Source organism: Callionymus lyra, chromosome 4 (genome assembly GCF_982586985.1).
Source record: "Callionymus lyra chromosome 4, fCalLyr1.hap1.1, whole genome shotgun sequence".
In the NCBI taxonomy this organism is placed as follows: domain Eukaryota; kingdom Metazoa; phylum Chordata; class Actinopteri; order Syngnathiformes; family Callionymidae; genus Callionymus; species Callionymus lyra.
In genome coordinates, this window is record NC_141821.1 from 32,997,367 (window position 1) to 33,021,384 (window position 24,018).

Below are 24,018 nucleotides of genomic sequence, written 5' to 3' on the forward strand. Positions count from 1 at the left end.
CATGAATTTAACTGCATGTTTGATTACTTTTTTTTTAAAGTACTGTACATTATGTATTCTTTGCTGTAATGTTTCAGAATGTGTTGGTGGTTCTTATTAATTAAGAGTTTTTGAAATCTGCTGAGTTGGGGTCATCTGGGTAACTCAAGTTTAAATGATCCTGTCATGTTTTTGCTTGTAGTTGTTGAGTGTAAAACAATTATTTTTTCTTTTTTTTTTACAATTAACTAACCCCGTTCTATTATATGCAAAAACTTGACACAATAAATGCGATTAAGCTTAATGTTCTTTGGGAAAAGGGTTTGTCTGTTATTGATTCTTTTAGTGTACTACACAAGGAGGTGTTTGGTGTTTTTTAAGCGTGTTTAAATGTATGAAAATAAGTTTGTATTTTGGAGTGTTTGGAATGCATGGAGATGTGTTTGTTTATTGATCTGTGCATGTGAGATTTAGAGTGAATGTGCATATGCCTGTGCAAGAAATCTGTGGTATCTCTGTGTTTTACTTTGGTGTTAGGATTATATATAAAGTTGTGTTTGTATTGTGTTGATTAAAAAATGAAAATGTGCAATAATAGTTTACTATGTGAGTGGTCTTTTTGTGATTTGAGCTTGTTCATGAAGGTTTTTCATAAAGTGTAGTTTTTGTGTACAGGAGGATAGTGTGTGTTTTAAAGGAGTTTTGATTACACGAGTTCTTTAAGGTGCAACTTATTCTTTCTCTGGAGTTCCTTCAGAAAGAATGTCCCCTAAAAGCCAGTGTTTCCAGTATCCCAGAAACTTGTTTTCCTGCACAGCATTGCTCGAGCGAGGTCACTCAGGGCGGCGGTGGAGGTAGCTGGGTTTGAGGAGAGGAGGATAAGAAAAGAAGGAGGCGTGTTGCTGAGACTCCAGCAGGAGGACGGTCGCCATCTCCGGGTAAACACGGAGAGGAGCGGGAGCTGACAGGAGCAGGAGGAAGAGGAGGATGAAGAGGAGGAGGAGGAGGAGGATTCAACCGACACACATGGCTTCATAGGGCGACTGGCTATTTGTTTTGTATTTGCGAATGTCACCCCGCTTGTCGTTCTCCTCGTCGCTGGTGTGAAACATGTGATGTCCACGGTGCGCTCCTCCCGTGGACTGTGACGCTGTCATGCCTTCCACGGAGTAACAACAAAAAATAACGGCGCTTAACATCTCGTTTCCATGGACAACACGTCCATCATAACACAGGTTGCAAATCCCAAAGAGGAGGATAATATTTCCACAAGTCCAGATAAAGGTAAGAAGCAGATCAATTGTGTTTATTTTTGAATTGTGATCCGTCATGGTGCAGTGGAAGAGTAGCGGTGCCAATGTGTTCCGCAGCCCGTCCGCGCACCCAGGACTCCGGGCAACAGGAACCACCATTGTTCGGATAAACACGGCGTTAATACCGCCGGAGAAATGGTCAGCCTAGGTCTCATGGATTATTCATGACACATTCACCGTCTTTGCTCAATTTGGTTTTATTTGAAAAAACGATTTTCTGACCAAAAACTTAATTTCCCACACATTCACTGTTTACTACAGGGGGCGGGTACTGTTGTGTCAATACTGTCAACACCTTCATGGGAAATACTACATGCAAATCATTAAAATGGTACAAATATTATTATATTTATTTTGTATATTTAAATTTGTAAAAATAAATTATATGTGTTTGATTAAAAATGAAAGTACATTTTATGATTCTTTCACATAAAAATAAATAAATCTCATTACAAAAACATGTTTTATTATAGGGTCCTTTTCTCCCAAACCCTTGTAAACTAGTAAAGTGAAAAAAACAACCTGGTAGACTTAAATGTGTTACTCTTTAGATGTGCTTATGAGATAACTAATCTACAAATTAATAGTAAAGCAGATTCTTATCAAACAGCAACATGTGTTAACATAAAACAAATGTTTAAGTATTGCAACACAAATAATGAATAACAACAAATAAGCATCCATTTCTGACACGTTTGGATGTCGATGTTCTCGATGTTCGAAGTCTCTCTTACTGCAGTGTCTCATTCATCATGCTCAGTGCTTGTTGATATTTCTCTTCCAGTAAGTGCATAAACACAACTGCTCGACAGCTGTGGGACAGATTACCGCGGTCGGACCAAAACCTACAATCTCACTGTGGTTATTCTAGATAAGAATCACAAGCTGGCTGTGTGGTGATGACATCAGTGGTGATCCACGCAATGAGTTTTCAGATTTCATTAACCCTGAGGAGGGTTTTCATTGGTCTCTGCACGGGAGGAGATACTGTAGTCTTTAATGAATCCTTAACACTTAAACAGATGTTTTTTGTTGTGACTTAGCCAACAGTGAACTTTAATCCTCGTGTGTGGCGAGTTGTGATTAGTGTTTTATTCCTCACAGAGGGTAGAAATGTTTATTTACAGAAGTGACAAAACTCAGCGTCTGTAGGCAAATAAGACAGATAATAATGAGATATTTTGTAAGCTTTGGGCAGACTGCTCTGAGACAGAAGGGAAGTAATTGAAGCAGTTTACTGTTTACTTGATGATTCTGGCTCTAACTCAGATGGTGAAATCTGAGTTAGCAAACAGCAACAACAACAAACCACCCTGTTGTCACGTGCTGAGATGAGGGAAGGTTTGTGCATTGTTGAAAATAAAATTGATTGATATACTAATTATCACATTTTCCAATGCTAAATTGATTCAAAAGGCTAAGACAGTCTGTGGTGTAAGAAGACATAAGACAAACACTTATAACACTATAGACTATATATATATATAGACTACATATATATATATATATATATATATATATATATATATATATATATATATAGACTACATGTGATTTAATATAGACCCTATGATTATGTAGAACAGTGTTTTTAACACCCGGTTTGATTAAATGTAACAACTAAGTAGGAGATATCAAATGTAATTCCCTTATAAATCCTAATTACATACAGTGTATGTGTAGAGCTCCTTCACTTGTTGTAATTAATGTAGTAAATATTGATTACAAATATCAGATTTGTCCAAGGTTGAGTCAAATGATCACGAGTCTTGACCATCATAATTCACCGTTTGTCAAATATCTTCTTCAGCTAACCTTGTTTTTATTGATTGCTTGAGAAAATATCACTCAACAGTCGATAGAAGCAATTACTGGAATCCAATAAAATCCGCCCGACCACATGACCAGTCCAGTTTAAAACACTGGAGAATAATTTGGCTCATAAGACTCCAGAAGAAAAACAACTCTTATATAACTAGAGTGTTAAATAATCATCTGATGTTTTTAACTAGATCAAAAGCTCGTAAAAATAAAATTAGTTTTCAATTTGTCTTTTCTATCCTATTACGTCAACATGCGATGTTCAACAAATCGATCGATCCTATTCTCAAATAGCGTTCCAGTCAACTTTATAATCTAGTGTGCTTGAGTTATTTCAGCTACTATTGCATTAGCATTATATATGTATCTTTGTGGCAGATGTTTTGCAGTACATCCATCTATTATCCCACAATATCAGAATAAGAACCTTTTATTTCTAGTGTTATAAACACAACATAGGTTGACTTTAATGTGCAGATTTTTGTTTAAAGATGGAAGCACACTATATGATTTCTAATGTGTTTTAAAGTTCAACATACTTAATCAGGATATAAAAAAATTCCTAACATTAGCTTATTTTTACATTAAATAATCGAAGAGTTAATCAGTTACTAGCCAGTTTTGGTAGGAAAATGAGCTTTTCAGCTAGGAGATTAAGAATTAGCAACGTTAATCCCTTGTGTTTTCCCTGTTTGCTTCTTGTTATATATGTCTGTTGCCTTTAGTTGCTGTCTTTTGTTTTCTGCAAAATTTTCAGAAGTTAAATCTTGAGACTTAATTCCTAAAGTTTCCATTGTCCTTCGAATTCTATTATGTGCCAACTACCTTTACAAAACTTCACATCTATACTTATTTCTAAACCTATAAAATGAACTATTTTCAGTAAACATGAATACCTCAGACAACTCACACTCTACATAATGGTTGTTTGGTGAACTACCTCTGTCAGACAAACCTCAGTGTCACTCACCGGCCAGAGAGGAGACTAACCACTGGGTGGTGTAGCTCAAACTCCGACTAGGATACAGTCACTGAGAGGGCTTCCTGAACGGAGTTCCTGTTCTCCACCGCTGACAACAAACACCAGCGTTATCCACAGACTTTTACTCCAGATACACACAGCCGTGGGGCGCACTGAATATTTCAGCGGCCCGCCGTTCTATTTCCAGACGCCTATCGGTTTCTTTCCAAGTAAGATGTAGTAAGTCATTAGAGGTGAGGCTTATTTTAGACATGCTGTCAGGTGATTATAACTTTGGGCATTATGTGGAATCAAGCCCCTGTCATATCTGTCAAGCGTCTGGATGGAAACACAAGGTTGTTTACTCAAATGTTGGCTAATAAAATCCATTATTGTGCCATGAGTCACACAGTTAGCTGCACCGCACTGTTGTTTTGTTGGCGAAGAAATGTCAACATTAATTGGAGACACAAGCACAGAGGAAGTAGCGTTTCTTCAGCACCAGAAAAGCCACTTTTAAGGCTTTTTATTAGGCTTTCTTCCAACAAAATTGGATGCAAGGAATGGCAATGAGGGCACTAAATAAGCAGAGACACTAGACTTCATAAATCACTCTCAGGTTTGCCGCGACGAAGATTGATATCAGTGGACGAGCTGCTTATCTCGATCAGATAAACTCAAATCTGAGTTTCGCTCTCCTGGTTGGCTGGCTGAGTGATAAGGAAAGAAAGAAACGACAAGCACTGAGTTCACATTGATGTTTAGCTATAACTCTCATGGTAATGAACAATTATTCTTAATTTAATTAAATGTCAGTCAAACAACAGTATGTGGTTAAATGAAAATATGGTATATTAAAAACTATGATTCACAGACATATACATGCTGTTGTTGTCGTTGTGTAGCGTTGACCTTCATTGAGGTAGATTTGTGACCTTCAATAACCCAAATCCAATAATTACTCTGCAGTTGCCCGGCGCACACTTGCATTGACAAACACTATCAACTGAAAAAACAAGCAGCTATGAAGTCACAAATCTTCTTAATTACAAACTGGCAAAATGAGTATATAAATCTCCTGGTGTACAAGAAAGGGCCATTGTGTATGTGTGTAAATGTCGTCTCTTGTCTGTTGCTTTTCCTTTCGGAAGGAGACGTTGCGCAACACCAGTGTTTTGTATGTGAGGACGGTTTCCCAGCCTTGCTCCGAACAAACATGATGTCATTCTCGAGTGTTTTATCACGGCCATGACAGTTCAAGGCTGAAACAAAGTAGTGAAAGAATCCCAAATGATTTAACCTTCACTTCCACAAAGGTTGCGGTTCAACTCCACTTTTCAACTTGCTTAAGCCGCATCTCCGACTATCCAATTACGAATAGAAATGGCTTCTAGTGCGATGCCATCTTGTTGACAGGGAACAAAAATGTTTGTTTTCTCCTGTGGTCATGTATTAGAAAGATAAAATGCAATATCCTCTTGCCGTGCACCCTGTCGTCAATATTCAATGTCCCATCTCTCCCTGTAAAAAAAGAAGTTATAAAACGACTGGACTCATTCCTATTAAGTGCTGGTCCTTATTAGAGATTTATGAGCCTATTTCAGCCGAAGCCGCTCAGAAAGAAGATTATCTGCACCTTCAGGGCTGAGTTCCATGTTTTCGAGCACATTGTTATTACAGTATCGTACTGGGAGGCTGATTGGGAAGAGTTGAATGTTTTCTTTCGGGTCTAATCTCCCTGACTAACAAGCTTGCTAACTGAATGTGTGGGATCGGTCCTCGGCTCCCTGTGTCGTCTTGAAAACACTGGAGTGGTTGGAAATTGTGTTTACCCATTTCCTTTAGCTGGATTCAATCCAACAACTAGAACGAATGTATTCATAGCTGTGGTGAAAATTATTATTTTTTCTTGTTATTTATGGTGTTGTGAGACCTCAGATGATGCTTTTGTTGTGTGTTAGTTCACTTGTATTGAAATTGAAACATGACCACATCAACGGCAAACCTTTTTAAAACGCACCAAAGATGGTCAGGATCATATAGATCATGATGAAACAGCTAAATATGAAAGACATCAAGCAAAGAACATGCTGTTCTTTGCATTTGTTCTTCAGCACCATCACTGTTATTTAAACCACAGTTAACCTCAGTTATTAAATCTGGGCTGAATATCATCTAAATAAAAGTAAATCGGATTTTTTGTCAAAACAACAAACTAGTCACACTGCTCTCTGACAAGCTCTCAGACACACAATTTCTCTCAAAGTACTAATAATGTTAATTGCTTTACAACACACGTGTAAACCAGATGGTCTGTCTTCCACACCAGGAGAAAATCCTTATGGAGCCAAAAATGTGGATGAACTTCACATGGTCTCAAAGGCAGTTAACTGGCAACTTAGTTAAGATCAATCAGCCCAGTCAGCTAAAACTGGAAACACAGTCAGCATTAACTCTAGTTGGTTATAAACAGCAGATAAGATGTGGCTTCATCAGCGGCCAATGTGTCCATGTGCGATCAGATAATAGGTCTTGATCAGGGTCTTAGTTCAGAATGTGTCTGACAACCTATGCTGTCAGATTTGGTTCTCTAATAATGGAGAAGTCTGGTCAAATGGGGGGTTGTCAGACGGAAATCATCAGCGAGATTTATTTCTGATTTTCACCTTCACTCAGAGTCACAAATACTTCAGCTACACAGCTCATCATTGCTACCAGTAGATCTATGGATTGTTGGACTTGATGGTGGAGATCACTCACCCTAAGGGGAGAAACTGAGTCTCTTCACATCAGCTTCCTGTGCTTCACAGTATACAGTGTTTGCTAACCCGTTCACAATAACATCAGTGGAACTCTCTCCTTTGTATCAGGTCAACAATTTCACATTCTGTATCGTCAATGTAACTGCCAATAGATATTAACACAAAACAAAGATTTTAGGGATTCAAAAGTTTCCCAACAGTGATAGAAGTTTTATATACACAGATTGAGTCACAAATGTTGTAACACACTTCTTAAGCAGAAGTCAGGAAAGTACAGTACCTGTCCAACTAATATATTTGTGACCATTGATGCTATATTTATAACTAAAAAGGTGATACCTATACAAAGGGGTTACATTTACATGAATTAATAAAAACACGTCATATGATCAATTTGTTAATTCAATTCATTTGTTATTTTAAAAATAAATCTTTCACATTCTATATGTTTTTTAACAAACATGGAAACCAACACAATATAACCGGGCTACTCTGCAGAGGTAAATATCAACACTAACACAAAACTTTGGACGACTATATTTGTTGTGTTTCATGTCAGCAGTAAATTCACAACAGGTTGATGAAAGAACCAGAGGCCTCATGATCTAAGAAGATCGTAGATCTTCTACTAAATATGTCCGGAAACTGAAATCCAGAAGATCTACGAACTTCTTAGTACATGAGGCCCCGGGTGTTTGTATTGCAAACTTCTGATCCAACAATTCTATAAAAATATTTCTGATGGAGCAGAGGGTGAACAGACTCATCACCAGCCCGACTGCTTGGTGTTGTCTGGATTGCGGCAAAAATCGTCAAAGAAAAAATTTCATCCCACTTTTTTCCCTCAAGGAGCTCCTTATTGAGTTTGTGTTCCAGTGCTCGTCCATACGGAGCGAGCAGAGGTGAAAATATTGAACTGTGTCATATTGTCTCTTCAGCATTTATTCATCATTGACTGATCGACGTGCTTCTCACTGACACAAGCACTCTCTCCTTATATTCCGTGGCTCAGCAGAAAATCTCCAGTTAATCTTGCATATTAGTCGTGACCTAAAACTGATCATTTGACTTGTGTGATTAAATCTCAGCCTCCCCCTGTGCATGTGCACCCTGATCCTGGATCCAACTCGATTCTTGCAGAACTGTCAACGTGACATGCAGGGAATCTAAGCTGCCGAAACAGATCAACAAACCTCTAGACAAGTAATCATCAGGAATAAAAGAATCAAGGCAAAGGTCAACATGTGAAGGGAAATACAAGAGAAAAACAAACGTTTGTGCCAATAACAAATAAAACAGAAACCTATATCGCAGGAGTGCCCAATACGTCGATCGTGAAGCTGTTGTGAGTAGATCGCGCGATATAAGAAAATATGCTATAAGTAATTATAGAAGACAGTTCGGTTGGCTGCTCTGCATGACAATCAAATTGTTATTGTGCTGATTGGTTGACGATTTGATTGACATGCACAGCAGCCAATCTGAGCTCCCGCCTCTTCCAGCGTACGCAAGTTCATATGTATCAAGAATGAAAAGAGCAAAAAGACCTCCTGACAGGCATTTCACTCAATTCTTAAAAAAGATAAGGAATTATAGCCTTGTTTTTATAGTATAACGAACCAAATCATGCGTGTTTGTTTTCTACGAGAATCACAGAAACATTACGTCAGTTCCAACAAAGTGAAGCTGCTGGTTCAAATGAAGCCGCATGTGATCACATAATCGGAGCTATATCCTTAAAACACACTTATATTAATACACAATCACATGATGACTAGTTTTTTAAACAAAACACTTTTTTCCTATGAAAATAATAAAAATACATCCGTGTGTTGCGGACTGAGCCACAAATTGTAAGACAGCCAATGGTCGCCGCTGTACATAGAGTATTCTGGTTTGTAACCATGTATGTAACCTTAAGACCGGAGCTCGTCTGGACACATTATAAGTGTGATTCATGTCAGAAATGTTCAAAATGAACAAATATCAACTGTTAGTCCAGTTTAAAGTCATGTTTTCACTAGTTTTTTCATGATCACGAAAAGAAGAATCTCAGATCTCGTGGTTCATTTTCAAATATGATTGACATATTGAACAAAGGAAATGTGCTTTAATTTATGTCACGCACAGATTCTTACATCTGAATATTTATGTGCATTATACTCGTGAACCAAAAAGGTGCCCTTTGGTCCCCAACAAGGTGCCTGCAGACACCAAAGAAGTAACCTTTTTAAAAAACATTTTCATACATCTGATGTTTGATTTTGTGTTTACTTTCTTGAATGGTCCGGTGGTATTTATTGACTAATAAAAATGTGATGAGTGTATTACAGGGATATGATCAGTAATAATATCGTATAACATCATATATATTAACAAACAAACCCACTAGGATTTTAAATGATAAAATATGGTGTGTGCCTTTCTTTTGCAATAGTAGCCCAACCATGTCTGGAACACATTTATTTTCAAAACTCTAATGCCCACATCATGAGGACACCAAGACAAAAGTCCCACCATATACTGTAAGTCAACAAAATGTAAACTTCCATGTGCAGCGCAAGTCTTCTTGTTTGAGCTGCAGTTTGACTAGCGTTTGTGGTTCCTGTCACGCGTTACAGAACTCTCAAGTTTAACGCCTTGAGCCACGGACTTCAACTTACATCAGCCGCTTCAAACGCTGAGGAGTAACTTGAGCTGTTTGAAGATGCTCATGCAGTCACAGTAGGAGCATGTTAGACGTCAACCAAATAGCGACTTTCTATTTTAGACTTACTAGTTGCACGAGAGCAGAGGCTCAAATCAAACTAGAGTCTTTCATTTAAAAACATTTTAATGTCATTTAATTTTAATATTCCGTTCTGTAGAATCGTTGTATGGCACTGATTGATCATGTGAGCCGTTGTACAATCCACTTTTTCTAAACGTAATTGCTTAGAGAGCTCACATTTGTTGACTAACCCATTAAGTGAACCTACATCGGTCTTTTGTAATGTTTGCCAGTCTCATGCTCGCACCATGTCTGCCTTTCCTCTCAGTAGATTGCTAGTTTACTCTGTCTGGCATTCATCACATTTAATAGACAACCCAAAAGGAAGATCATGTTTTCCCCGTAACGATTTTCTATCGCCTTCTCTGAACGATGATGTGTGCCAGCGTGACAGCAGAGCATTGATGGTTTATGAATTTTTAAACAGACGTACCAGAGTAGTACACAAACGTGCTGTAAAAGACACAGTTGGTGTTTTCTGTCTCTCTGGAGGTAAAGGTGAGCACAGTGTATCTCAGGGGGGAAGAAAGTAGGACAGACACTTTTTCTCTCAGACCCTCTGAAACTGTAGCAGCCATACAAGAACCACAAACAACACATGACCTACTTGTTTACTTACGCTCCATTTTCAGCCAAACAACATGTTAGAATTTTTTTTTTTCTAAATTTAGGATGAAAAATAAACATTAAAGGCTCATTAGACAAATATTTCTATGGAGAATTATCCTTGTTTTTGCATGATTATTCCTAATAAACTTCACACTTTCGGACCAAAAACCAGATTTCCTGGGATTGTATTCACTGAACAGATGTTCTGGTGGCGCGTCGTAAATCTTATTTATAAATACAGTTATCTCATTGCACCAATTACTCCATATTCATCAAGAATAAATACTTCAATGCTACATCTATGATGGATAGACCAGGAGGATTTTCTTCAGCATGCATTTCAGTTTATAAAAAGACGCTGTAAATGAATTATAAATGCAGCAGCTGCAAACAACGTGGGCTGCTGTTGCGTAACTCGAAGAATACACTCCTCATTACTTATCCTGGAGCTCTCTGTGGGTTAAATCCCCCACGCCTGTCATCCTCTTTATTTCACCAAGATGCAGCTCTCGTTTCTCTGCATGCTGCCTGGCACTGCCGCTTTACATCCAACATTGACGGTGGGAAAACAAAACTCACCGATGTGTCAGTTCACAAAGACAGTCAGGAGAATAGCTGATCGTCTCACTATTGTCTCACATAATGATATTGTTGGGTTTAATTCCCTTCAGTAGGCTCACATGTTGACCCCTGACTGAGACTCAACTCTATTTATGTTGATCAACCAATATAAGATAAAATGAATCAATGAAGTCTTCAGGAAATGTTGATGAAGGGACAAGAATTTTGTTTTTATGGTGTTTTTAAAAAAAAACATTTTGTTTCTTTAGTGCATACTCCCAGTCTTGGTCAAGCCTACTCTGAAATCTTAAAAAAATGGCTTTTCCCCTGAGCTCGACTTCACTAGTAATGCAAATAGAAAAGTTGTAGTTTAACTTAATTTGCTTTAAAAAGACTGTTACTAAGTTATATTTATGAAAACGTTGTTGAACAAATCAAGGTTGGATTGGTGGACTGATACTCTACTAATACTTTGAGAGGAACGGTCCAGAAGTCTTCTAGCTAGGACGTCACATTATTGCTGAGGTTTGTTTTGGACCTTCTACTTTCAAGCAAGAAAATCAGATTTCTGGAGCTGTTGAAATTGTTTATTTTTTACTCCTTTATGACTCTTCTTCCATGTGTGCTTCAAGTAAACAAACAAATATATTTTCTTACTGTACATTACTGAATCTTTGAATATGAAAAAAAATGTAATTAAAAAAAATGTTGGTTCATAGAAAAGCTTTTTTCAAATGTAAAGCCTTGTATCTCTATGAATCTAACAACAAGATGACATTCGAAGTTTCCTTTAGTTCGCTGCAGTTTCTCTAACTCTTTCTTTTTAGAGCTAATCATGTGTTGAGGGAGAGCCATGCGGAAATAGATCTAAGAGAGACACAGAGAAACAGAGGTGGCTCTGCTTTCAAGTGTTTTCTTTTGAGGTGTCACTTTGAATGATCTCTGCTGGGATTTTAAGGAGATCCCTGAGAACTGCTGCTCTTTGTGGGTTCTTCAGGTGGATTCGCCGGAAAATGGGCTTAATATTTGTCTGCCGCTGAAATCCTGCCGTTGTTTTTTGTCCCACATATGTTGGTGCGAGTGTGAGCCAGCTGGTACCACGGTTGATGAAACAACCCACAATCTCAGCATCCACAGGAAGCTCGTAATCTGTGAGACGACGGGCTCTGCCAGGGGCCATCGTGGCATAGTAACATCATATTTTGGTCTGTGAGATCACAACGATACCAACCGGTCCCTCTTCTTGAGTAGCTTTGTGCTACAAAGATAGCTCGGCATCCCTCTGGCTCCAGGCTGCTTTATTTTGGTACATGTAAGCGCACGACTGTGCCATTTAAAACCAGCTTGTTTTCCATGTGAATAATTCAGGCTGTTGCATCACAATGGCTGCTCTCACGTTCACCTCAACACCCCCCAGGGAGTGTTCGCTTTACCTGCCTGACTGCACCACCAAACCTGGAGGGACAATTTGGTTTGGCTATGATTTCCACAAGGAGTTTTGGAAGCTTTTCGAGAATTTAAAAGAGGAGAGTTTGTATTTTGAAATATGTTTTTGAAAATATTTTAAATTAAATATATACCTAGAGAGTGCAGACATCTGCCAAGCAGCTGATGTTCAACCATAAGGGGATTCACAGCGTGTATTATTGTCGAATTCAAATTTAATCTATTTGATGAGATCAGCAGTTCAGAATTTCAGTCAAATGAAAACATATTAAAATTATCATCAGTTTCAGGAACTGGCTTTCATAACTCAGTAGAACGCGGTGATGTGGTCAAGCAGAATAACTTTACTTGACTATTTATTTGGCTCCTTATGAGTTTTAAGATCAACTTTTTTATATTTTCTATTACTAAATGTGCCCACAATTTTTTTGGGGAGGATTTTTGTCCTTTTGTCCTTATTCTTGGGAGTCTGTATTGCCTCTCAGAAAGATTCAAGTGAAAACTTTATTGTAAGATTTGAAATTACAAAAGTTATACAAAATTAATAGCTTGATTTAATAGTTCATTTGATACTTTTCCTTTTTTATTTCAATGAATGGCCCCTCAAAATGAAGAAAATATAAAAATATATAAAATTGATCCTAATCTAGAAAACCAACATAAAAGCCAAAACATTCAAACCAAAAAAACACAGTTTAGTCACCTTTAAATATTAATGTATCAATTCACTAATATATATAATGCCTAGAGGCTTCTTCTTTTATTCATATTTTTTCTTAAGTTAAAGAAAAAAAATCTAATACCCCATGCTAAACAGATTGATAAAAAATGGTTGCATTTTACAAACTTACAATGTCTAATAAGAATAAATATAGTATATGACTTTGTCTGGTACATATCCTGCCTTATGGAAGTGTATCTGGACTATAATCACATGTAGTTATGTGTGAAATGGAGAGAAGCGAAGGATTATAATTGTGATCCAACTGTACAACACTATGCTGAAGATCACACTCTATTCTCACTCAGAGCTGTGCATTCGACCACACTGTAGGTCACAGGATGATTATCTCCTACTGTCAGGAATGCTGAGAATTTCCAGCGTTTTCCGCCTCTTCCGGATTGTTAGTGGTTCGGCCTGAACATGTGACAGAGCGGCTTTGATCGACTGTAGCTTTGAGACACGTGTCAAAGGATCTTGAAGCCTTTTTCGTATCTCGTAGAAATACACAATTTTATTAATTTTCTTTTTTCAAAATATTTTCCTTTTACTGATCCTTGGTTTTTCTTTCTAATGGCAGCTTTCTGGTTTTAAGAAAAAGGTTTCTTGCCAAATTGTGTTACATCACAACGTGATTTACAGCGTCTCATAATGGCACATGTGGCCGTGTCCCGGAACATGTGAACATGTGAACATGTGCGCAGAGCGAGTTTTCTGCAGCAGTCAACACTCAGCTATGTTGTTTGTGTCGGAGCGAGGAAGGAAAGCTGTGTTTGTGCAGGGGGGCTGCAAGGGGCTGGAGAAGGGTCAGATCCAAGTATAGGAGCTTTAAATACAGTAATGCTGGTTCACGTTACAGCCTTTAATCTTCATTTGTGTTCGTCGGGTTTTTTAATTTGAGAAAAAGTGTTCAGGCAGATGCACCCCACACACGACCTAATCAGGAAATAATAAAATGTATTAATGAAAATAACATTTAAAAAAATCTTAATTAAAGTGCACACATTTTCCATTTTTTTTTCCTATTAATCTAAAATACACTCTACATCAATAGCAAGAATACAACATTAATCCAATCATTTAGCATTCTGAATTTTGGACTGTTGGAGGAAACTAGAGTGGAAACCTGTGGGATGATACAATGTTCACACTGATCCACACATAAAGATAAAGATAAATACAACCTTTAAAAATGCCCTTTTAAAGATATTTCATATGTAATTTCTTTGTCTATTTGTCTGTGAAACACTTAAATAAATCCTCACGTCTCTGTGGATTTTCGTCTGTGCCTCATACATACCAGCAGACAGTGAGTCACAGCTATATAGAATCCTGACTCCAGTGTCTATTTACACAGTTGCTACTCACTATAAAAGAAGATGTGAGCAGATAAACCTGATAACGTACTGCCTCATGCCTGGTCCAAGTGACCCGAGTCAGCCCTCCCGCATCAGCAACACTGACACTTGAGCATCAATTATGATTCTGGCCAAGTGACTCCAAAGACGCCTCAAAGTTAAAAACAGATTTCGGAGTTGTAGCCGAGAAAAGCGAGCTGTGATCTGGCAGAATTACAGCTTTGGGAGCGCCTCGGGGTAATTGCACTGTCAGGTGTTTGATGCCTTTTCTGTTCCTGGCCATGGAGAGAATTTATAATCCTCGAGTGAACTCTTGCACAGGGAGGCAGACAGGACAGTTCATTTCTGTGTCAAGGTGAAAGTCGGCCATCATGAGTAACGTCAGCTGGTTCCAGACTGAACGTTTACTGTGCTTGTCACATGACACCCAGAGGAAGCCATCCACTTGACCGAAACCTGTGCAGTGAAGTGGCTCGCAGTATAAATGGATGTAAAAAGACGTTCAAAGTTAATTATCTCTCAGCCTTTGATCAGATCCTATTAATTACTCATCTCTTTGATTCTAATGAAGTGGAGTCTCCACTTAACAGGTCTATTCTGGTCTGAACCTATTGTTCCACGCAATCTCTGGTTCATTTCCGTGTCAGAGCGAGGCAGCCATGCATGCGGGATACGGTCGGTCTGCAGCTGCAGGCGTCACTTCTAGACTTCTAATAAAAATATCATCCTTACGGTCAGCGGACACAGTCAGCATCATCCTCGAACGAGTTGTTACTTTTCTAACTAGTTGCAGCTTCAGGGAGCAATCCACACACTTCTTTTTTACAACACATATTACACAATAATGCAGATTATTGTCACCCATTGCATTCAAATGCTCTGACAATAAGAGTTATAACTTGGGTTTTCCTTGATGATCAAAAATGTTTTTAAATAAAATGTAGCTCTTCTGTCTTATTCTCTTGTTTTCTCTGCCCAGTTTAATCACCGAGTTTCTAACCTGTCTCACTGGAGTGTCTCTATTTTCTCTTCCAGTCTCTCAGTCCAACAGCAGCCTAAAGAAGCACCGGAGTCGCAGCATCTTCAGCCCCTTTTTCTGCTGCTTCCGAAACTACAACGACTACCATGCGGACGCCCCGACCACCAACAAGACCCTCACTCTTCCTCCTACACCGGAGGAGAACGGCAGCCCTCCAAAAGTAATCCTTCTTCTTCCTGAAGAGTCGTGCGTGCAGTTGTTAGCGCTCAGTCGAAACATTAATTAGACTTAAATAATTCAACCTCCTTGTTAAAATATCTGCAGCTCCGCCTGTGCGGGCTCACTCGGTTCCCTCCACAAGATTTTCCAGTTGCTTCAAACCCAGTGAACCCAGAGGTTGTTTACCATCCTCGGCGAGAGAAACATGGGCTTCTTTCCCAACTTACATTCTTCTGCATCTACACACATCAAGTAGCAACCTGAGAGACACACACACTCGCTCTTACACAGGCCTGTCACATGTGACTCTGGGAATGAAGGCATGGACACAGAGCTTCATCAGGTGGACCAGTGTTGGTGGTCAGCTGACCTCCAGCTTGATCCGAGTGTAATGAAGCCATCGGTGTGGCCGCGGATCCTGGAGTTCCGCCGCACACACACGGAACACATTTGAGCTTCTGTTTACCTGTGATGTGGGTGAGCGATAGAAGCTGCGCTCTTTATAGACAGAAACGCTCTGTGGTGACTTGTTTTTCTAAACAAATGAATCCTTGTTAAATTGGAGTGAACTGAGCGAACCCAGACATAAAAAATCTTGTTATTATGCAGGAGTGGTTTGAAGCTCGCAGCGTTGCAGGATCCAGCTGTATTTGTTACTATGGCAGCTCTGTTTGTTTTTGTGCGCTCACTTTTGTCACTGTGTTTGCAACATCTCCCCTTTTCTCTCACTCCCTCTCCGAGCGCCTCCAGGTTGTTGTTGACACTTTCACTGCTTCATGAGGATGAAAAGTCCAATGTTGTCGTTGCTTCTTTAAAGTGTGTGTAGTGTTATGTCTTTTTTATTTAACATTTAACACACATTTATCTTCACACAGTGTACTCCTACAGTGTTCATGCATTAAATGCAGGGCTCTACTGTGGCAGCCATATATTTTCAAGTCAGTCAGCATCTACTACAACCAAGACATTTACAACTGCAAGCACAACTACTACCATGTTTAGTTCTATTATCACTAACAACAGTGCTATTAACTATACTAACAGAACTACTGCAGCTTCCAGTGCTATTACAATACAATTACCAGCACTACACTTGGTACTAATGGGTAACTACAAATTCTAACTCAGATAATTGTAGGGAAGTTAGGAATGTAATTAAACATATGATAAATAATATTTTAAGCATTTGCCCGAACATATGGTTGCAAAATACCTTGATTTTTAGATTCTCAAGTTTCCTTTTGTACCCTCACTGTTTGCTGCTGTTACCAAGTACCATTTAACTAGCTAGTCGGCAGGAAATGGGCAGGTTTCTGACAACGGCTGCCGTGGAAGTTTCTGCTGATCAAAAAAAACAACAACATATCATAGCCAAACATCAAGTTTGACTTTACAAGCAAACGAAAAATGGCCAAGATTTCCAGAAATTCATAACAAATAATAAATATAGAAGAGTGAACTCAAGAAAGAAATTATACTCTAGAAGTTTATGTTTCTTTATACTGTATATTGTGAAGGATTTGCTGCTTTTTAAACGGTGTCCTCAATGTTGGGAACCTGTTCACTAAAACAATTTAGATTTTTTATAGCCGTTGCAAAAGCCATGCATAGGTTTAAATGTTGAATGTATAAAAGCTCAAATTGCCTTTATGAATAAGATGGAAATGCTTTTCACCGTATAAATATGATCAAGTATCCAGAAACAAGTGTCTAACATGTAACCTTAGATAAATGACAGTACAAGATTCAGTTTGGAGGAAACCTCACAGTGATGATCGACACTGTTCAGCACTAGATCTACGAGTATTTGTAGGAGCATATCCGTCAGTGTAAAACATCTGCGTCAGGTTATTAAAAGAAATGCTCAATCTACAAATGGACGTTTGACAAAACCAGAGATGATAAACCTATTGGCTTCCACCCATTTGCAGATTAAAACTATTGATTCACTTTCACTTTTGCTTCCTTCATTCTCGTTCCTTCATACTGTCCGTCTCAATATTATCCTCTGTCTCTCTCTGTCTGCTTTCTCCTCCAGTGTGACCCGGTCCAAGTTTCCCCCAGTGTATGTATCCTTCTTCTTTATTTTCTTCTTCTTTCTCCATCACAGTTTTGTCTTTGCTCACCATGATTCATTGGCTCAGCCCCGGGGGAAAGATGCGCAGCAGTCACTGTCAAACCGACTCATTTTATTGAGGCTAATTATATTATTTGATTTTATTTAACAAAAAGTGTCCACTGGAACAATCCACTGTGGTTTCCACTCATTTATTCTAGCAGCATCTGAGGTTGCAGCTCAATTCTTAAAACACCTTCTTCCAGCAGATCTGCTGCTCGTGTTTACAGCAACTCCACGGGAGCGATAACACTGAGTATGACCATGGAGGTTGTTGAACAACAGAAAGAATCAGCCCAAAAGTAAACAGGAACACAAAAATAATGCTAGGAGAATTCTTAAAAGTCAACCAAGAGATTGAAAGTCCATTGGTTCACTTACAATGGCTGAACTAGCAGAGGGTGCAGTCCAGGGTAATAGCTCACCCAGATATCTGTCACCCTTTAAAATAACTCTCGACTTAAACTCTCTGGCCCTCTGTGATTGTTTTTGTTTGTCCACCCCATCATTGAAAATCAATCTGTGTGTTTATACCTCCAGACTCCAGCCAAGTTCCTGCTGCCTGAGGTCAGTATATCAGACTACGGCAAGAACTGTGTGGTGATTGACCTGGACGAGACCCTCGTGCACAGCTCCTTCAAGGTACCCAGGCACTCAAACACACACAGACGCCCGAGTCATTATTTAAACATCTACCTTTTGTTCAAGTTTTTCAACACACGAAACCTAGCACCTGAAGCTCTTGTTGATTGATTTATTGAACTTTATTGATTCACTAGTGCAGTAGCACACATGTGACAAGGACAGAAACAGGAAACTTAAAGAAACAAACAAGAAAGAAAAGAATGAAAATGAAATAAAATACAATCTACTATGTGCATCAATCATAGTAGTATGATTCATAGTATTTCAATTTTTTTTTGTAAAATATATTATTTAACTATTTCAATGTAAATCCAGGAATTTATATTAATAATAATTTTGTACTGATCTTTATTTAAGACGACCCTGAATAAAGGATCACCTGACCAAATCCTCTTCTTATGAATTTTATTTCAGGTGATATGCTTGCTCGTACGCTTTATTGCGATTTCCATGGCATCACTTGAACGGTGTCTCCAGTCCTGGGCTGTTCCCCATTTCCTTTTTCTATAACATAAACACAAACCCCGGCCTAAGCACTACAATAAGCTTTTCTTCGACTGTGGCGACTCAATATCTCTGCGCATTAAGCTCAGCTGCACAATATGTTCCGCTGCTTCTAAAAGTTACATTATTTTGTGCGGTTTTATTATTTTTTCCCAAGACATTAGAAATACTTAAGAAATGTGTACATGAGCTGACCAAGTGTCACATGCTAGTTCGCACACATCCATGCAAACAGGCACACACACACACACACACACCAAAGAAGAGTGTATCTAATACTGTTTCATTGAATGACTGTGGCACATTTTCTACTGTTGCCCTTAAGTCACTCCTGTGACTTTGGTGTTGCTGCTTACATTACCCGAGTCAACCTCATGCACACACTTCCTGCATCAAGAAGCTCATATGATCGATGAGGTGCAACAAACGAGAGTGATCCGGAGGAGGAAGGAACCAACAGCACTCACGCAGCATTTTCACTTCCTTCAGGGATCTTCCTGTTGTTTATTCTTTTAGAAAGTTAATTCTCAAAATGTGTCAAAAATATCACCAACTATAGACACAGAATAAACTGAAAGGCTTCATTCCCCTCCTTGTGCAGAATGAAATAATGAAATAAGAAAACACTAAATAAAAATAGAGAATAACAATATGTGTGCATAATGAATAGCTCTTAGAAAGAGTAAAAGCAGTCAACAAAGTCTGTTGCCTTAGCGCTCGATGACAGCTCAAGACACTCATCAGCAACTTTTCCTCCCATTCCGACTTCAATCTCCTCCTCCTATCCTAAAGATTTCCATCTGGGCTTGAAGACAATTGTGGAGCAGCGTGAAGAGCAGCTGTTGTGTGTACACTCGTCACATGATGGAGTGCTTCAGTGACGGAGGCCAAGTCTGTCTCAGCAGATCTCCTCTTCCATCTGTCTCTTTCTCTTCATGGAAGTGACGCCAACCCTACCTTCTCCTGCCACCCACAGATTCCGCCCGGACTCATTAGGAGAATCTACTGAGAGAGCGCCCGCAAGTTCTCAGGTGTAAACAAAACAGATGAAGATGAAACTGGAGCGCCCACACGTGTCGGGAGAACGTCTTTCTCTTTGAAGTTACTTTGAGTCAAATGAAAAAAAAAAATCTATTTCTTTGTTACCAAAATAACCGTCCACTTACTGTTATTATACAAGTATTTTAATGATCTTTACGGGACAGTAAATATGATGTGTTAAATAGTAATGAACGTGAATACGATTGTGACCAAAAGTTAACTTTCTGGCAACATGACCTCATGAACTGAGCTGCTTCTGCTATCACTCACATTTCTACACTTTCTCTTCCCTCCATCTTCACTTAATATGTGTTTCATAAAATGAGCTCTGAGAATGTTCTCCTGGGATTGTTTTTCTGCTCAGTAAGCCGTTTACTAACAAAACGTTTCCTCTTCTGTGTCTGTTTTGTTGACAGCCTATCAGCAATGCAGACTTCATTGTTCCAGTGGAGATCGATGGGACGGTTCATCAGGTGAGGCGACAAAATAGAGATTAGTTTGCTCTGAAGTCAGATAAAAGCTTCAGTAAAATAAAAGCTTCAGTAAAATTAAAGCAAATAATTAGAAGTTCAACTGTAATAAAACCAAATACATTCAACGATATTCAACACTATAGGTATTGATTAAAATAAAGAATATTTTGTATTAAAAAAATCATGAATAGTATGTAAATGTTGTTAAATATGTTCTTTGTTTTTAATGAAGTTTATTTTATTTTTATCTCAATAAGCTTGAAACAGTCCCAGTGTGCAAATAGACACAAGACAGCTAAGAAATTTTTGAAAACAAATATTTTAAATCAATCCAGTTTAACACATGACTAATGGTTTCTAGACATGTTTGCTTATTTAGAAAAAAATAGATCAAACAAAATGTTCAGGAAATGTTACGACAAGAAGCAAATTATGATTCATTGATGGAGTTCTGAATGACTATAGCTATAGCCAGTTGAAATCTAGAACTCTACTGCCACCTGCAGTGCCTTCGAGCTCATTTGAAATATCGCTTTCGATGTCATTTTAAATGCTTATGTAATCATTGATGAATTCAATGAATTACCAAAAATATATTTATTCACGATGAGATAAAATATATAATCTTTATAATATTCAGTAACTTCTGCACATGAAGTTCTTCTATTATTCAGAATTTATTGAGACCAATTAAAAAAAAAAAAACCTGTTTGTACCTGTTTACACATATAGTATATTCAATTAGGTAGTTGTAAAATCTTAATTCAATATATTTGTGATTATTTAAATAATGGGATGTTTATTCAATATTATTAAAAATATCTATTTGCAGATAAATGAATAGATAAATAAAGTTAGATAAATAAATAGGTTTCCAATAATAAGAAAATAAAATATTTACAAGATGGTTATTTTAAAAAACAAAACAGTTTTAAATGTCACTTCTCTCAATATGGCTGCTTCGTTTTAATTCCTTGAGAATATGAGCTTTATTATCATCATTTGAAGCAAACAACTGGCCTCAACTCATACATATGGGTTTGCTTTTGTGCGAAATGTCTTTGTAATTGTGTCTTTCCAGGCTGTGGGAGCCGATCGAGCGGCAGCCTGCTTCAAGTAATCCAGGATAGGCTTCTGCTTCACATCAGACCTGTCCTTGATTACTTGCCGCAGGAGGCGGCGACTTCTCGACTGAACTGCAGCGGTGATAATATAGCTTCGTAAAAGTGACAATACGCAATTTACATTTTGTTTTTTCGCTGAACGATCATTACAACCTGTGATGTTTTGTTTGTTGCTGGACATGAGCCATTGATTTTCTGCAGGTGTACGTGCTGAAGAGACCCCACGTTGACGAGTTCCTCCAGAAGATGGGGGAGCTTTTCGAATGTGTTCTCTTCACAGCAAGTCTAGCAAAGGTACACACTTCCTCTCAGACGCATCAAAAGTTAGTGGCTAAGCATGTTTGTGGTGAATCTAGTACGCCGACCCTGTGGCTGACCTGCTGGACCAGTGGGGCGTCTTCCGGGCTCGTCTTTTCAGGGAATCCTGTGTTTTCCACAGAGGAAACTATGTCAAAGACCTCAGTCGACTGGGCCGAGAGCTCAGCAGAGTCATCATCATCGACAACTCGCCTGCCTCCTACATCTTTCACCCTGAGAACGCGGTATGAGCCTGACCTGCTCTCCAGCACATCAGAATCATGTTGATTGCCTAATATGTCAAAACAAAACTGGATTTTCTTTCGTGTTGTAGTTAAAAAAGAGCATGTATCAACTCATAATCTGGAAAGTTGTCCTATAACTGGAGTGGAGTGCTTTCGATTCTCACCCAGCAGATAGCGCCCTAGTTATGATTTATTTCAGACTTTTTTACAGCGTAGAAGAAGAAGTTTATCTAAAAAGAACACATCTTCTTGTATGCAATTACAACATGTAGGGGGCAGCATTTGCTTTCTCACAAAGATATAAATTGAACATCTTATTTTTGTTGCTGACCGAGTTGTTTATTCACTTCATTTATAAAATAAACATTTTTACATTTATATCTAAACTATTAAATATTCATTTTCTATGTTCATGTATTTCACCAAAATGTATATTTTCCATCTATTTGAATTCTATTCTTTTTGTAACTTTTTTTATTCATATTAAATTTACAAAACTTAATAACATGTAAATACATTGTTTCAACATGATTCTCTTTTCTCCTTTTATGACTTATTATCTGTAGTTTTACTCTTCTTGTTTAAATAGCATTTACACCCAAATATGGTGTTTCTTTTAAAGCTTCAATTTAAAGTCTGGTCGATGAATTAAGGTTAATTTGTGGTCAACTCTCTTCTATGTCACCTGTTTGTGTTTGAAATAACCGGATCCCTCTTTCTTTCTCTCAGGTCCCAGTGCAGTCGTGGTTCGACGACATGGCCGACACAGAACTTCTGGACCTGATTCCTCTGTTCGAGGGTCTCGGCAAGGAGGAAGATGTTTACAGTCTGCTACAGAGTCTGAGGGAAAGGTAGCAGGTTGAACTACTGAGACCTTCAGCACATTGCTACAGGCCTGACGCCAGCATCTGACCCTGGATCAGATCCAGAGACCACATGGACCCCCAATACATGGACTTGGACTAATAAAGCTTCTCTATATCTGGACACCTACTGAAAAATATTCAGCTACTGTATGTAAATATAAATGTTTCTAAGAATAAGGTAAACATAAAGTAATTTTCTATCCGAAATAAGGTTTTATTATTCTATGAGTCGTATTTTAGTTACCAAAAATCAAAGGTTTTATTCCTTTCTTTGCTGTTGTTGTTGGGGGATAAAGGTCGACCTTTTGGAGATTTTATTTCTGTGGAGTCGTGCTAGGCCGGCTGTTGTTTCTCGTCTGACCTTTTCGTTCAAACTGTGATTTATCTTCTCTTGCAGAATGAAGTGCCTTCATTACTGTGCCGATGTTGTTGTGTCGGGAATGAGGTGCACATTTTTATGCTGCATATTTAATCCAATCTTAAAAGACATATTGACTCAATATTAAACGGAAGTGGACGTTATTATCGCGTGAGTTAAAGTCCTATAATTCTGATTTTGAAAAAAATGACATGATTGATGTGTTGTTGATCCAGAGTAATTATGGACGAAAATAGAAGCGATTTTGTGATATACCTACCCATTAATCAATGTTATGAAGAATATAACTAGCGCAGATCTTATGAAATTCTATTTATTCGGGGGAGGTGAGGTGGTTGTGAAGATTGCTGTTGAAATCGTACTGTACAACATGATTAAAGTTGCAAGTTTGCACAATGTTCGTTTTTAGTTTGTGTCTTTAATTCATTGTTTATCAGAAATTGAAAGGTGGGTCGAGTAGAACATGGATATTTGCTTGAGGGACGTAAAAATATACAGTTTGTATGACATCTTGAATGATGACATCATCCGCACAAGTGGACATAAAGCATAATAACTCAAATAAACTATAATGACTTGACAAAACCCAACTATAAAAATAAACATTGACGTGAGGGAAACTGTCTTTTGAATTTGTAGTTTTGCTCCCATATGAAAGTGATTATGGGATGTTATGCTATCATATCATGGTCCTCAAAGATTATAGGGAAAGAATGGATAAAGAAATGAACAAATATGTTGCACTAGATTGTGTATTTATGTCTCATAAATTAGTATTTAAAACAGACTTCATCTTTGACCATCATGACAAACAATAAATGATTGACTA

General features: G+C 38.2%; 1 protein-coding gene across 2 annotated transcripts; it reads left to right on the plus strand.

The window, feature by feature from the left end:
* Nucleotides 1-906: 906 nt before the first annotated feature.
* Nucleotides 907-23,589, plus strand: ctdspla (CTD (carboxy-terminal domain, RNA polymerase II, polypeptide A) small phosphatase-like a). 2 transcript variants are annotated; one of them, XM_087789902.1, is made up of 8 exons: nucleotides 907-1,263; nucleotides 15,337-15,500; nucleotides 17,538-17,564; nucleotides 18,156-18,257; nucleotides 20,222-20,278; nucleotides 21,604-21,696; nucleotides 21,759-21,944; nucleotides 22,674-23,589. In XM_087789902.1, the coding sequence occupies exons 1-8, from the start codon at nucleotides 1,188-1,190 to the stop codon at nucleotides 22,797-22,799; spliced, it is 831 nt and encodes a 276-aa protein (XP_087646028.1). In that variant the 5' UTR covers nucleotides 907-1,187; the 3' UTR covers nucleotides 22,800-23,589. The 2 variants fall into 2 exon arrangements, with proteins under 2 accessions (XP_087646028.1, XP_087646029.1); XM_087789903.1 differs by lacking the exon at nucleotides 17,538-17,564 and having other exon boundaries at nucleotides 917-1,263.
* The last annotated feature ends 429 nt before the right edge of the window (nucleotides 23,590-24,018 follow it).